Source organism: Caenorhabditis elegans, chromosome X (assembly GCF_000002985.6).
Source record: "Caenorhabditis elegans chromosome X".
In the NCBI taxonomy this organism is placed as follows: domain Eukaryota; kingdom Metazoa; phylum Nematoda; class Chromadorea; order Rhabditida; family Rhabditidae; genus Caenorhabditis; species Caenorhabditis elegans.
Window position 1 is genome coordinate 7228800 of NC_003284.9, and position 15806 is coordinate 7244605.

The 15806-nt window shown below is 37.3% G+C and overlaps 2 protein-coding genes and 1 non-coding gene across 6 annotated transcripts; 1 reads left to right on the forward strand and 2 right to left on the reverse strand.

Annotated features, from left to right (window-relative positions):
• Positions 1–1905: 1905 nt before the first annotated feature.
• Positions 1906–9863, reverse strand: F46H5.3 (putative arginine kinase F46H5.3; the record flags this gene model as incomplete). Of its 2 annotated transcripts, NM_001381019.3 has the most annotated exons (5): positions 1906–2579; positions 2632–2957; positions 3295–3501; positions 3557–3685; positions 9825–9863. In NM_001381019.3, the coding sequence occupies 5 exons, from the start codon at positions 9861–9863 to the stop codon at positions 2090–2092; spliced, it is 1191 nt and encodes a 396-aa protein (NP_001367861.1). The 2 variants fall into 2 exon arrangements, with proteins under 2 accessions (NP_001367861.1, NP_001367862.1); NM_001381020.1 differs by lacking the exon at positions 9825–9863 and having other exon boundaries at positions 2090–2579; positions 3557–3772.
• Positions 8103–8246, forward strand: F46H5.9. The gene has a single exon (NR_071465.1). It is a non-coding gene; the product is annotated as an Unclassified non-coding RNA F46H5.9 (non-coding RNA).
• Positions 9864–9866: 3 nt separating the features above from the next.
• Positions 9867–14184, reverse strand: F46H5.7 (AMPK1_CBM domain-containing protein; the record flags this gene model as incomplete). 3 transcript variants are annotated; one of them, NM_001373351.1, is made up of 14 exons in its annotated part: positions 9867–10316; positions 10364–10452; positions 10496–10655; positions 10706–10786; positions 11026–11043; positions 11288–11509; positions 11559–11780; positions 11830–11949; positions 12002–12163; positions 12222–12438; positions 13005–13097; positions 13190–13263; positions 13750–13888; positions 13959–14184. In NM_001373351.1, the coding sequence occupies 14 exons, from the start codon at positions 13990–13992 to the stop codon at positions 10211–10213; spliced, it is 1737 nt and encodes a 578-aa protein (NP_001360046.1). The 3 variants fall into 3 exon arrangements, with proteins under 3 accessions (NP_001360046.1, NP_741829.1, NP_741830.1); NM_171719.9 differs by lacking the exon at positions 11026–11043 and having other exon boundaries at positions 13959–13997; NM_171958.8 differs by lacking the exon at positions 11026–11043 and having other exon boundaries at positions 10211–10316; positions 10496–10664; positions 13959–13992.
• Positions 14185–15806: the final 1622 nt, after the last annotated feature.

Genomic DNA, 15806 nt, shown 5'->3' on the forward strand with positions numbered 1-15806 from the left:
TGTAAACTATTTCACAATATAACTTTATTAGAAACTTTGATATTGTTAATTTGAATACAATATTTCATTTTATTTTGATTATTTCTGGGTCCGCTGCTAAGCGTTTTTTATATCTCATGTTTGACTACCATAATTTTTATTTTTCATTATGTTGGCCAGTTAATTTTTCCCATTCGAGCGTTTAGATATAAAAAACACTTTTGAGCATATTATTTTTATTATTTTTTTAAATTATTTTTTTTTATTATCATTATTTTTAATATTCAGTAAAAACCATTTAAATTTTTTTGTAAAAATTTTTAAAAATTTTCCTGAAAATGAGTTCAACCAAAAAAACATTTCCCACAAATCTTTTGATCGCTTCATTAGGTTTTCAAGAAACTTAAAAAAAACTGTTCTCATTATTATTTTTCGCCCTTGATAAGATTTCTGGTGTACTGTATTCTGATTCCCGCATCTTGTTCGAATTTGACTGACATGAGATATAAATTGTTGAATTTGTTATTTAAACTTCTGAGTTTTTCATTCCGTTTTTTGAACAATAAACTTCCCGCGACAACTTTTCTCATATCCTAAATCAAACAATTAAAACTCAAACGACAAGTTCGTCTGTTCCCAGATTCATTCCAAACAAGGGATTTACAAGAGTTCAAACATTTTTCAATTCTTTGAAAACAAAACAGTATGAGTTTGCGGATGGCGCGGAGAGGTGCGAAAGGAAGTCAAAAACTGGAAATCAGTGTGAAACCCCCGGAAATTCGCATTAAATTAAACCATCAGATGACGTACGTTGCCATGCAATTCTTTCAGTTTGAAGATAAATTTTGATGGGTTTTCGCATGCTTGAGAATAGTCCCTCAACGACTAAATAATGGTGAAAATTCCAAAAAAAAAGAGGAAATGTGTGAGGAAGCTCGAAAAAAATAAATACACACAAATTGTTTCCTTTCCTACTTACCACAACATGAATTTAACTCTCGGTTTCAGGAACATTTTATTGAAAGATTGTAATAATTTTCTTCGAAAATTTGAGAAGTGCTTCAAACTAATTAAAGAAATTTCGAAGTCAGATTTTTAAATTGTGTCACGAAAAGTAGCAGAAAATCAAGTATAGAAGTGCCGACAAATGGGTTTTGAAAGTTCTATCCGTGAAAGCAAATTAAGGATTTTCATCAGTAACGCTAAAAAAATTGTTGATGTGCTTTCAACATCATGAAACACAACCTACAGAAGTAAAACAAAGTTCGAAATTTCAATTATTTATCTTCCTTAGACTGGTTTGAAACTAGTAAGAAACATACAAGGTGTTTAAAATCTATTCCAGAATAGTTGAAATTGTAACTGCTCTATAATGGCAATTTTGATTATTAAATCTGAAGTTCTGAGCTATAATAAAAACATTTTTATCTCAAAAGAAAATGTTAAACACGTCTTTTGCGGGCCAATACATTTGAGTTTTAAAGCAAACCTTTCAAAAATTGAAGACTGTTAAGTCACCACTCTAAAATTCTACACAGTTATCTCAATTCATTTTTGAAACATCCCCCTCTCCACGTAGAATACTAAAAAAATCAATCACTACTCGTTGACCGTTGTTCGAAAAATTGCCTGCAACCGGTTATTTACAGAGTTCTCCTCTATTTAATTCTCTCTCGGAACAACCATCAATTTTCACAACTTTTTCTTTTTTTGCAAAAGAGATAAACAATCACTCTTCTGTTTCGAACATGCGAGAGAAATACTCGGTTTGTTGTTGTCAGTATGAGACCAAGGCCAGCGCAGCGGGACAATTTCGAAATTTTGAATGCAGCGTCACTTGCCAAGTATGATGCAAAATCTTTGTGTGGGTGTCCAGAAATCCTTCAGATCCATCTCTATTTTCTCGTCAACTTTTTGGCTCAGCACTTTGTTTGTGTATACATTACTTTATTGAAACGAGAAAGTAGGTATACACAGGAGCGTAATACAAAATTTTACACTAGCCAAGTAATCATACACAGAAAGAAGAAGAGAATTAAAGTTAACAAATTGAGATGAATTTAGAGAAGATTGTGTAGAGCAGCCAGCAGCCAGGTGTCCGGTTGATAATTTAAGCAGCCTTCTCGAGGGCGATGAGGTGGGCAATTCCGTCGTACATTTGCTTGACGGCCTCGAACTCGGTGAGTCCAAGACGAGCCTTGTTGGAGATGTCGTAAACTCCTCCCTCAGACTCGGAGTGTTCTCCGTGGATACCACGGATTTGAAGCTTGAGTCCATCGCAGATAGACTTGAAGTCTGGCTTGGCCGAGATCTTTGGAAGGCGGATGTGGACGGAGGCGCGGACGGTGGTTCCCAAGTTGGATGGGCAGAAGGTGAGCCATCCGAGACGGTCGTCACGGGAGAATGGAGCTTGTTTCTCGATGGTCTTGACTCCCTTGATGAGACGCTCCAAGACTTGTCCGACGTTTCCTCCCTCTTGCATGGAGATGATACGGAGATGGTCCTCCTCGTTGCACCAGATAAGGAAGGTCTTCTGGTTGTTGTGGAAGATTCCACGTCCCTTTGGCCAATAACGGCAAGCGTTGGCGGCTTGAAGGAATCTGAAGAACATTTATGTTGTAGGAACACTCGAACCAATTAGTGTTATCTTACCTGTCTCCCTCCTTGAAGAGGAAGTGATCCTTGATGAGTTGATCTTGGATTTCCTTGGTCATTCCATCCAGAGGGAAGTACTTTCCAGCGAGCTCTGGGTCAGTGATGTTGTCAAAGATAGCCTTGACCTTGGATTCCATCTCGAGGTAGTTGGCCTCAGAAAGGCATGGGTTGAATGGGTATCCTTGGAGGGAACGTCCGCAACGGATTCTGGTGGAGTTGATGAACTTTCCTTCTGGGTCAAGATCAACGAGAGCAGAAGTCTTTCCCTCTCCGAGGTCGGTGTTTGGCTGCTTGGCATCTGGAGCGAATCCGTTGTGGTAGTCCTGAAAAATGAATTGTTCTTTTTAATTGTTCATCGACTGACGTCAAAGTGTTTGCGAATCGGCAGATGGTCATTTTTAATAACTGTTGGCGCGACGTGAACCGCAAATAGAGTTAGTTACTTTGGGAGCGAGGCCATTGCGTTTATGTGCTAGTTTCGGTCACTCAATACGCTAGTAATCCCATTTGAAATTGCGCCGCGTCTTTTTTCCTTGTTTTCTAGTCTATTTCCCTACTATAGCATTGGAATTTCTCTTATTCATCATTATTTGCCTTCTTGACTATCATGTAAATGGCATTTGATTGTGAAAAGAGCGTCATGATGAGGCAAATCGATACCTGGATCAGGGGGTCGAAGAGTGGCTTGAAGAGAGTGTAGGCCTCGGCATCTGGGGCGTAGACTCCGACTCCTGAGTCCAAGTTGGCAACTCCGGATTGAATGACGTCGAGAAGGTTAGCTCCGAGCTTGGTCTTCTTGTCCTTGAGTTGGTCAACAACCTCCTTGGTCAAGTACTTCTTAAGAAGAGAGTGGCACTCTGGGGCAGCCTGAAAATGATATGTGTTGAATAAGGAAATGATAACAAGTAAAGATAGAACATACCTGGAGCTTGGCATAGCCCTCCTCAATTTTGGCGATCACGTCTGGGGAAACCGACATTCCTTCTTGCGCTTGGACACAGTGAAGTGAGGTCGAGTAGGCCTCTCGCAGCATCTTGCTATTGCCCCGCCCCTAAATAACGATGGATGTTTTTTCGTGAACAGACTCAGAGACGATGGGGCGAGAGAGTTGTGGAATTGTGGAGAGTGCGAGTCGAAGCGACGAAAAAGACCCCGCCGCCCCTTTCCCGCCACTGAACCGATTATGAGTCGACGTTCGAAAACAGACTGTGCATAGTGCGATAGTGTGCAAGAGTGAGATACGCAGACACATTTGGTAATTGTGAATAGAACCGACACCCGCCAAATTGTTGTTGACGCGCGCAGTGTGAGAGGATTATGATAAAGATGAGACACTTGTTGGTGTTTGTGGGTCTGAGCAGGATTTTGGATTTTGGATTTATGAATTCGACTGAAAGATGATCCTAATGGCGTTTTGTTCAAATTCAAAGTATATTTTTTCCAAAAAAAAAGAGATTGCTTGGAAGGTCCATTTGTCTACAGGGTAAGGGTGGAATTTGTTTACATTCCGCCGGTGAACCAAATAGGTCGGTAGTTCTTTACACTTCGTTGATACTTTGATTTCTATAATATTAATTAGAGTATTGTGCAAGTTCCCACGAGAAATAAAAATCCAATTAGGCAAACTTTTGCTGTGAAGCACTCTACTAATTGTCTCCCAACTATCTCCACAGCTCCAGCTCTTTTTTCTTCCTTCCGTCCTTTCATATCCATATTTTTCTGTGCCGAGAAATTGAATTATTCATGAGCAAGCTCGAGGGAGTGTTTTACAAACAGCATGTTTGATTAAGTTTCGGTTTCGGTTTCTTAGACTCTAGTTCCAAGAAGCAACTTCTCACCCGAGATGTTTGCGTCAAAAGATCACTGGTTTTGGGGTTATCTTTGATTGCCGCGAACTGTGTTTTTTCTGTGACGAACCTCACGTTTCTCACTCTACCATTGTATCATTTCTCTATCAATACTGCATCAAAAGAGGGCATCGAGCGACCACAGTCACTTTTTCTTTGGAAGCGTTGGATGTTTGGAAGTGTGGAAGAGAAGGGTCGAGAACACACACAATGCATATTTTATTGTTCTTTACGTCCCAAAAGAAATTTATTCAAAAAAATGAGAGAAATAGAGAAGATTAATTTTTTGGCTCTTTTTACGGAACGTCATCTAGATTTTTCGATTTGCATTGTTCTGACTAAGATTGCTGCCAATTTACATAGTAGACTTTCTACAAAAAAAAAAATCAAACGATCACTTCTGAAAGCCTAGAGGCCTGACAACAATGGCTTGTTTACAGATGTACATCATTGCTGATAACGCTATTCTTATCTAGAGTTCTTCAATACAATTCCAGATGTTGAAGTGTTGAAGTATGTCGTTTCACTCAGATTATTTTACCCTCAATCTGCACAAGAATGCACATTGTCACTTGGTCTCAGTTTCAGATTTGCATCATCATGCCATTCTCTTTTCTCCCGAGGGTAACTTGATCCGCACAAAAAGTCACACAATTCTCGGTGTAATATTGGACAACGAAACATAGGGCTGTAATGACGTGGCACTGGTCTTCTGATTGTTGTCAGTGTGAAACAAAAATGTATTTTGTTTCTGATTCGGTGAATCATCTATCAAATGTGATAAATTGAAATACTATGAAATCATGGAAAAAAATGTTCTTAAAATGTTGATTTTTGCAAATAGTGTCACCAAAAAACAATTTACACAGGATAATCGAAATCTAGGGACAGTCAGTTGGCGATGTATCCAGGAGTTTTGCAGTAATTGTATTGTGAATGTACGATCCACACATCGCTAACGAAGCCGGGCACAACAGAGCGACTCGAAATTAAGCCGTTTTCTGACTTGCGAATTGTGTTAGATCCTTAATTCGTGCTCACGGAGCATTATGAGACTAAATAAGGAATTGAAAACCAAGTCATTTCAGTTTTCAGACAAGTCTGTCGTTCATCTGCAGTTTTCCTTTGATATTGTAAAAAGTAAACTCTTCAGCAATTCCAGTTGACTTGACCGGAAGCAGCTGTTGACCTTACTACCCAAATAGTGATAGAAACTGAAAGATGTATAACATCTGACCAACAGTCGTTTTCCTCTTTCTATTTTCCTTCAACTGTTTACAAAGTGCGCGAGGTCAGATAACGGCTGTGGAGAAACGGCATCTATCCAATTGTGATTTGATGCCGTGCACGTTGCCCTGACACACTTTCCGGTAGAATATTAAGTTACAGTTCTGTCCTTGTACTTTTGATTGCCTTTCTACAGGTGTGTACGTGACCCCAAACACTTCGCGACTGCACACCGTTTTTTGCAATGACCATCAATCGGGAGAAGGCCACGTACAAGCAAGAACATACAAACATGTTACTACTGAAGCTCACTTTCTTGCTCTCTTTCTTATTGCTTCCCGATTTGTAACACACTTTCTTCTCCCATTTCACTCGGTTTCTCGGTTTAGTGTGCCGCGGAGGGCGCCGCGCGTTTTTTTTGCCTTCTTGCCAACTGCCACATACGCACACAAAACACATTGGATAGAGAAGAAAGTTGTTTGCCAGTCGGATCTACGACTCCGCATCTTGCCTAGTGTCTCGGGAATTGAGAAAGAGCATGAGGTCCGCGAGGGGCCTTCTGCCATCATCCGCGGCGCCCGTCCTTCCTTCTCCCCTTTCTTCCCATTCATAAATACTCGGCAAATGAACTTACTGAATTGAGAAAGAAAGGCGGAAGACAATTGAAATGCGAGAGACAAAGAGATGCAGAGTTCGAGCAGGAAACGGTTTGGTTTCTGCGCTGTGCATGGTGGTTGTGTGGGCTGTGCGTGCTGGAAAGATATATCAAATCGTGGATATACTTGAATTGACGTGGCAAATAAATGAAAAACTGTTTGTCAACAGTTGATAAGTGCTGAATGGATTTGATATCAGAACCTATAAAATCTCTCAGAACCTTTCAAATGTCTTCTAAGACTTTGTGAAAGATAATGATGAATAACTTGGTAGAAAATAAAGAAGTGGTTTTTGAACATCAGTTCTGATTATTTTGATTACAAGAAATGAACAATGAAAATGAAAACTTATAACGACAGATTTCCAGAAGAAAAAAAATATGTTGAGCCTGGATATGAACAAAAACAGATTACTTTAGCTTCAGGTTGATAAGTATCAAGGTAAAAATAACACTGCCAAATATTCGTTCAGATTTGGATAAAATTCAGGTATTCGTCGTCTTGGCAACCATTGTCCCAAATACGGCTTATCGAATATATTTGAATGTGCCACTAATCACAACAAGGATTATCTATTTTCACGCCTCCTCCCCACGGTTTCATCCTTTCATTTTGGAAAATAATACTATCTGAATAAATATTTTCAATTGCCTCGCTACAAAATTAAAAAAAAAATTGAAACACACACACAGTTATGCGCTGTTGAAAAAAAACATTATAACCTCTATTAATAAACGCACCATTATTAATCTTCGGGGGATTTTATTTCTTTTGTGTCCTATGTAAAAATGTATAATTCACAACAAACTTAACCTTTTTCTTTTATTTCTGTACTGAATTATTATTACTACAATTTCAAGATGTGCCGAGGTGAAAAAATACTATTAAAGTGGGGTGTGCAAAACTGAAAAAGGTAATTCTCGATTGGTTCGATTGCCAAAAATTATTAAGTTTCAAACATTTTGCTTGAAACAAGCACAAGTTGTATGTTATGACAAATCTGTAAATTTACCCATTATTAACTCGAGAAGCAAAAGTAATCAAAGTTAAAAAAAAAGATTTTTCAATACTTATACACTTTCTCATTTCAATTGTTCGAAAAGATATTTACTTTCAGTTACTCGTTAGATTTTCCACTTAAAAAAAAACACACAAAAAATTGAAAGGTGTGCAAAAGTCCAATTTTTAAAATTTTGATTTCTTCTCAAATCTCGTGGCATTGAATAATTTTTTTTCTGTACTTCCATAAAATAATTAGTTTGTGAGTGGCTTGCGATTCAGCATTTATCGCCAAAAACAACTTGTTAGACTTCACTTGTTATGCATATCTACATGTAGCCCTGCTTTTTATCCAGCCGACACATCCATATGGAAAAATTGAAGATTTTTTCTGCGTTCACCCACGTTACTTTTAGACTGCAACAATGTGTCCGAGAGATTTTTGAAAAGTCTCATAATGGAATGCACCATTTTCAGACTATTTTTTGTCTCTTTGAGCAACAATTTCGAACGGTTCTTCTTCCTCTAAATAACAGGTTCATCATTTCTCGTGTTATTTCCTGGTTCTGGGTCGTTTTCTTGTTTCTTCAGTCTAGTTCTTTGACCAACGACAATTGACACATGGGTAATTTATTTCTCTTCACTTTTTTCCTCTACTCGAATTGACACAAGACTCGGTGGCTCACGCAAACGCTGGATATTACACAACAATTGTTTTCCGGCCATCGGAGAGTATGGCAAAAAAATGTTGTGAAAAGAAAGAAAGTGGTAGCCGACGAGGATGAGGTTCAAAAGACTCTCATACCGCCATCTGCTATTTCATTGCCGTCGAATGCCATCTGTTCCTGCTCTCATCGGCATCCATCTTTCCCGAAGTTGCCGAACATGCTTTACACAGTTAACCTCTATCGGCCAAAGGCTCACGCAACGTTGTGATGAGCCAGTAGAAAACAGTCAGAAAAAGTGATAAAAAGGGATACGGGATAAGAAGTTACATGAGAAGACAGGAAGATAGAAGGAAGGTTGATCTCCGCGTAATAAAACTTTGAGTTTTTCCGAGTTATTTGAAAATTGAATGATTTGGGGATTTTCTAAAACAAGAGAATTTGGAAAATACATTTTTACAAATTATATTGAAAAGTAGAAAAATAGAACATTTAACTAAAAATTTATAATTTAGACAATATTCAAGTTGAGAAAAATGTTTTTAAAAAATGGTGGATTTTATCAAGATAATTTAATTCTCAATCTAGACATAAACATCAACCTACTTGTGATATTTTTAGCTATGAACATAATCACCAAGCTTTCCAGAGTCTTTTTTTCTATTTTACAAAGTTTATTTCACTGCATTGATTGCGCGAAATCAAAATTGGAATAAACTCCAAAAATACCAGATTAACAAACAAATTATGTATCGTGTCACCAAATAAAAAACTATTGTTGCTGGAATTAAACAAAAATATAATTATTGAAATAGGCTCATACCTATTACAGTTGGTTCGAACGAACACAATGTTTTTTTGGGAGTGTAAACAAACAAAAAGAGCCATTAACGTTAATTTGAATACTGAAAGTATATTTTTGTCAGCAATCGAATAGACATTGTGCAATGGGAATTTGACTGCGTTTTCATTTGCAGGTGTTTCAAAATGTTATATATCAGACAAAAATAAAGTTGCCTTTTTACCTTTTGAAAAGATTTTTGATCAACACATTTTTTAATGCAAAACTTTCATATTATTTTTCTGCGAAAAAAAAACAAATGTCGAAAAAAAATTTGTTGAAAAATAAGCCACACACAAAGATGGAACACATTGAAAACACTCAGCACACATGCGAAGCCTTTAATTAAAATATTTCTTGCACATTCTCAATTATTCGTCATTTTCATTTTTATCTCAAGTCTTTCAATTTTGCAAATTTTAGACTCCAAGTACTAACACCTGATTACTTTAAAAAAATATATATTTTTCTAGTGGTGAATATGGAAATGTGTTTTAAAGTTTGAAATTTTTGAAAACGTGTAGGACGTCAGTTTGAATAGCACATTTTCATAATATTTTTGAATATTTTGATTTTAACTTTTTGAAAAAAAAAACATTTAAATAAAAGATATAGGACAAAAAACTTTTCTGTAAATTAATTAATTTATCTTGGAAAAAATTAGATCTTCAACAAACTTTTACATTTTCCAAATTTGTTTGTTTGTTGATTTTTTTCTAAAGTTAATCAATTAATGCGCAAAAACACTATTTTAAATAAAAGAGGATGGAACTTATTAATTGAATTATTTGCTCCTTACTTGATTGCTGAGATTTCAATCAAGTACATAGTTAGAGTACTGCAAAAATTGTGCCCGAAAGTATATGTTAACTTCTTTATAATTTTTTCATAAAACGCCATATTATGTATTGAGGGTAGTTGTCAACGTGAAACAAAACCACTGCAAAGTACCTACCAAAAATTGTGACAATACTCTCGAGCATCGATGTAACATCTTCTATTGAAAAATTTAATTCGGAAAATTGAGAAAAAACAACCAATTATTAAAAATTAAGTAAAAAAACTTTACATATTGAACAAAAGTTATTTGAAATCTGAATTAATATTAACCGAAAATATTCATTCACATCATGGCAATGCCAAAAGTCCCGAAAAAATTCAGAATCTTCACAATTTTCTAAACACAATCTAGTGAATAGAGTGGTTAACTGCATAAGTTTGAATGGAGTGGTATGTAATACAAACAAGAAATAAAGATACAAAAAATGAGGAGAAGTAAATGGAAACAAAGTTGACAGGTAAGAAAAAATAATTCAATTTAAGTGATCAAGGGAATAATTATTATTCGACAAAAATAATGTTATTCTGTCCGCCCAAACCGTTTGGCACCTGTTGATAGTCGCTCGACGTCGCCCATTCGCCATTGATCATGAATCGGAACTCGTGTCTAAAATTATTACTTGAAATTTGTGTTTTGAATTTGAATGTTGTTACCTTCCACGCGTCAAATTGACCGTGACTCCTTTCTTGCCGCTAACCAGTTTCTCGCATTTCAATGTGCATTTCCAGTTGATAAAACTTCCCTGAAAAATCAAATGAAGACCTATTTGGCAAAAAAAAACTTACCGTCAAGTAAACTTCCTGCTCTGTGTTCGAAATGGTCAACGTTACATTTCTTCCTTCGTTAGCTCCCCCAAAAATGAATGGATTGGCTCCGGCGAATGGCAGGGCTGAGACAAGTGGGATGGATGGGATGGCTCCGGTGAAACATGGCTGGTTACTTCCGCTGCAAATACTTGGAATAGTGATATCAAGAGAACCACTGGTATAACTTACTTGGCAAGGTTCCAAGTTCCTTGGTTGCTTTGGCTAATGGTGAATCCGTCGGTGGGAATGGTCATGGTGCTGGAGTGACTCCTAAATTATTGGAATTTCGATTTCGAATGAAATATTGCTTTGGATGAGGAACACTATATTCACACCGTCAAATACACTGTACACTCGTTTCAATTTTTAAAAATTAAATAAGAAAAACAAAACATAGTTAGTATTGTTTTCAATTCAACTACTCCGCAAATTTCAGAAAAAAAAATATAAAGTGCATTGCTTTCCAGACGTTAAGTTACAAGTAGTTCAATAAAATCTGTATTCCTTACCTCACTTCCTGTATTAACCTAAAAATGAAATATGAAAAAATTCTTTAAAGTTTCCTATCTGTTATTTTGAAAATTTATTCAGTTTTTGATTTTTATAAAGTCCTTTTTTGGGTAATTCTAGAAAGTGATCAAAGATGTTCATGCAATTTTTCGTTTTTATTTTTATGTAATGAAATGATTTACAAGCGCCGTTTTTGATATTTTAAATTCATGAAACATTCAATCTCGTATTGCTCTGACCCCAACTCCAAAGAAAACTCACTGATCATTAAGGCTTTGAATCTTCGAGTTTGCCGTGTCAAGCAAATTTCTCTGTAGGGCAACAGAGGATTCCAACTCGCCGACCTTCCACTTTGCATCGTTCCACCATTGGGAGAGCTCACCGAGACGCCACTCCAGCTTGCTCTTCTCTTCGTTGATCTCCCAGACACGCTTCTCGCTGTCCTTCAGCATTTTTTCAGCGTGTGAGGTGTCTGCTCTGGCCCTGAAAGAAAACCCTAAATTAAAAATTGCTTGTCATTTCAATGCCTTACTTCAATTGTTCAGTGATTCCCTTCAAATATCCGTTCTCCTGTTCCAACTTGCCGACACGTTCGTTCGCGTACCAGTTAGCCTCCTGGAGCTGTTGCTTCTCAGCCTCAGCTTGACGAATTGAATTGTTGGCCAAGCCGAGTTTAACCTCTAGTGCTCTGACGGCGGTACTCTTCACTTCTTCATGAGCGTCGGAGTTGAGTTGATTCTCTAAGAATGTTACCCTAAAATAATTTTTTTTCCGATTAACTCTTGAACTTTTAAATGTTTTACTTGTCTTTTGCGTTCTTCAAATAATCTTGATTCTCGGAGAATTTGGTCTCAAGATCCTTATTTTTCGATTCAACAGTGGCCAACTTGTTTCGAAGCTCTTCAATGACATTGTGCAAGTTGCTGAAAGAACTAATTAAATAATAACGTGAAATGTGCATTTTGATTATCATACTTGATTTCTTCATCGTGATCCTGGGATCGTTTCTCGTCGATTTCCGAATCAATTCGAACGAATTTCTCTTCAGAATCAGCCGATTGGGCGGATTCCAACTTTTTCTCAAGATTTTTGACTTTAAGTTGAGCGGCTGACAAGTCGGATTTGTATTCTTTCACTCTGTTAAGTTGAAAAATTAAAAAAAAATTTAAACATATTGAGAAATTAGGGTTATTACCTAATTTTCAGCTCATCATTTCGGTTTCTCAGCTTTTCCAGCTGTCGGTCGTTCTTTTCCTTTTCGGAGTCTCTTCCCTCGCTCTCCTCGCTGATATTCACATTTTCAGGCTGAGCATCAAACTGGCTTCTTGGCTGATTTTTCTTTGAAGTACTACGAGCACGGGTCTTTCCAGCTGCATACACCTTTTGTGACCTTCCACCAAGTCCCGCGGCAGCTAAAATAATGCAAATTCTCTGTTTGTTTCAATTTCGCCGGTCAAATTTGTCACAAATGTACCACTCGGAGACCGACAACATGTTTACAAGTTTGAATTGGACAAAAAATGTCAGATCGCTTTTGAAGCATTTGGAGATTTCACAGTTTACACAGCTGCGATCGTGTTTTGATTGAGCAGGAAAAAAATTAGCTGGTACTTCAAAACTGTTACAAAGCTATGCACTTAAAAAAACACGAAATACTACTTTGGCTTGATGATCAGATTTTTATGTTACTCAGTCAAATATGTCAAAATTTCAAGAATATTAAAACCAATATTTTGAATTGGTAGAACATTAAACAAATTTTATACAGTAATCCATTTTAAATTGCCAGCTCTGGAAAATAGTGGCAACTATTGGGGCAATAAAGAAAATTTTCACTGTTAACGGAAAATTCGTTTTTTTTTTTGAAATGGGCTTCATGTTTGGATTTGCCCCATGCATGATACTCATTCCTAAACGATTTTGCGAATATAGGTCTTTTTAACCCCAAATTCCACGTAAACCAAATAGAACCAATTACCGAAAAGCTTCTGCACAGCTGAAATGTTCTTTTCAAAGGCGTCATTGGCCTTCGAATAGTCGGCAAAATGGGTTCCGTGGCGTGATCCGTGTGCTGCAAGAAAGAAAAACTTAGACACCGTCGCAAATTTATGGTTCTTGTTTTCCAATTAATGTTTTCTCTCGTATCGACAAGTCGTCTCTCACCTAAATGGATAAAAATCGGCACTGAATCCCATCCGTTTGGAGGTGGGTACACCTTGCCGGTGTTGTTGTCGAACCTTGAAATAGAAAAATGTTAAACGTTTTGTTGACTGACTGACTGGAACTTTGGATTTGGATAATGCTAATCGACAATGGGAAAGCAGCAAATGTTGTTCTAATATAATCATATTTCTGCGCGGATTGTCTATTTGTAAACATGTACATGCATGTTCTAAACCGGTTTCGGATTATCAACTGATTTTTGGGAAAATTGTTTACGTTGACCTATCACTTTGAATTAGACAATTCACGTTTCACCTGGTGTTAGGGTTAGGGTTAAAAAGAATTGTAAACTTTGATAAGACATATATACACAGTCATTTTTCATTTTGATGGAACGATGGCGCGCGCAATTCTTTTGTGTTGATCTGAGAACAAACGGTCGAGAATATAATGACTAAATTGACTACGGCAGGTGGCGGTTTCTCCTAATTGGTAACCCAGTGAACCGTTTAAAATGACGGGTATCGGAAGTGACACTTTGCAAGGACTACATCACTTACAGGAGAGCTTTTCTCTCTCCATCATCTCTGTAGTAGAGTCCATGTGCTCCTGGGACCACTGATTGGACGGTGGCAAAGTTTAGAGTGGCGTCCTGATCATGGCTCACTTGAACTGGCTCAATTTCGAGACGCACCCAGTCTGAAACAAAAAATTTGTTGAAAGTGGTATTCCCTACAACGTGTAATATCAACATCAGTGGTGAACCTACTTGCATCTGGGATTTTGGTAGCAACATCCGCCATTCCCCCTGAAAAGAGCAGAAATAGCGATCAGATCAGTTGTTCAAATATCAGATTGAAGAGTTCGTTTGGCTTGATGGCAATGATAACAAAAAGAGAGAAGACACTCGGTATGGAGAGTGTGGGTGTAGAAATAATGTTGAAATTGAAATAACAGGAGACGAGGAACGAGAGAAGTCGATCAAGAAGAGAAACGAGGTGAAGGGGGGCGGCGGGCCAAATACGATATTGATAGAAAGAGAGAAAAACGGAAATAAAATTGATTCTCACATACATCTACGTGTCCAAGCCCGCCATGTTGAGCGATCAGGCCGCCGAGCGCCAACACCGCGAATGAATGCTAAAATTTCGTGCTTGTTGCAGGAGGCACCCTTTGGAGTGAGACGGAACTGTGAGGCGACGAGGAAGAAAAGGAGTGAAGGCGACGGGGCGCGCGCGCGATCGTTGTGAGTGTCAGAGGTCGAGCGCCCAGGAGGGAAAATGAGGAAAAAACACTGAGAAGAAAAATAAGAAGGTCATTTTGAATATGACGGAATAGCCCTATATAATTTTGAAAATCGACTTTATTCTTTGGTGATAAATTTTGACAGTTTGCGGAGGGGTTATAAAAATTAAATAAAAATAAACAAAAATCAGTTATTAAAAATCGACAATTCGTTCTGTTTTCAGGGAATTGTTGCAGAATGTTAGGCAGTCGGAAACCGTATTAATGGTGAATTTTACTGTGAGAAATTTAAAAAATGAATGATGTTTCAATTTGAATGTTTCTATGATAACCATTTGAATCATCAATTTTGTTTTAATGAAATAACTCCTCAACACAGATATTCCTCAATCTATCAAAACACTTCATATATTCTAAATAAAGTTTCCTCACCCAATCTTCATCACAAGTAAATTTTTTTGTGCGCAGGCATTTCCAAGACAACCGCCAAAGATTGCCGAAAACAAAGCGGGAAAAAATCCGACTACTGATGATAATAAAACTTTAGATTGAACGATTTGATTGATAGATATAAAAGTGGGCGTTTGGAAGAAGCAACGCAAAAAAACAATCAACTGAAAGCAAAATTCTTCGAACGATTGTGGTTTCCGATCAAGATGCAGAAATGGACACAAGTTGGTTTTGCAACAAATGATTCGTCTCCCCCTTGGCGTTTTGTGTGTTCTAATTTGGAAGTGCAATGCGATTCAATCACACAGACAAAAGAATTGTCAAAAAAAGGTCACTGGTAGAGGGAACAATCAGGTGTTAGAAGGGATCGCAGCAGTAAACAAAGACTGGACCGACTCTGATAATGGATGAGGCAACTAGTGAACATTTTCCACTCTTCGTGTCTTTTCTGCCCTACTCGTATCAATCAAAGATTTTTGACTCTTAAGATAAAAATAGAAGATCTGGCAACAACTAATGCAAAGAAAAGTACGAAAGAAAAAAAAGACTTTGAATACAACATTTGGGAGGTTCGGATTTCAAAAAACGTTGAGCTAAAAACTCGAAAAATCGCGTTCTTTTCGTTGCTTCTTTTGCGTTTTTTCGGGTGTAAAGTAAAACGAAAGAAGAATCAGCGACTGATAAGAAAACAATTTTTGCGGAAAGAGAGCAAAAAAGAGAAATCTTTGAGGAAGAGAAAAGAGCTAGTGATACCGCAACTTGCAAGGTCCCGTCATGTGTTCCCGCGTTTTTCACGTTCTCACCAAAAACACGTATCAGAATTAATGAGTCTGTTATTAATGTGAAGTTTGCAACAGAGCAGTGCAAAGAATGGATAAATAAGTTAGTCAAGATAGTTCTTATTAAAATTGAACTAAAGCCA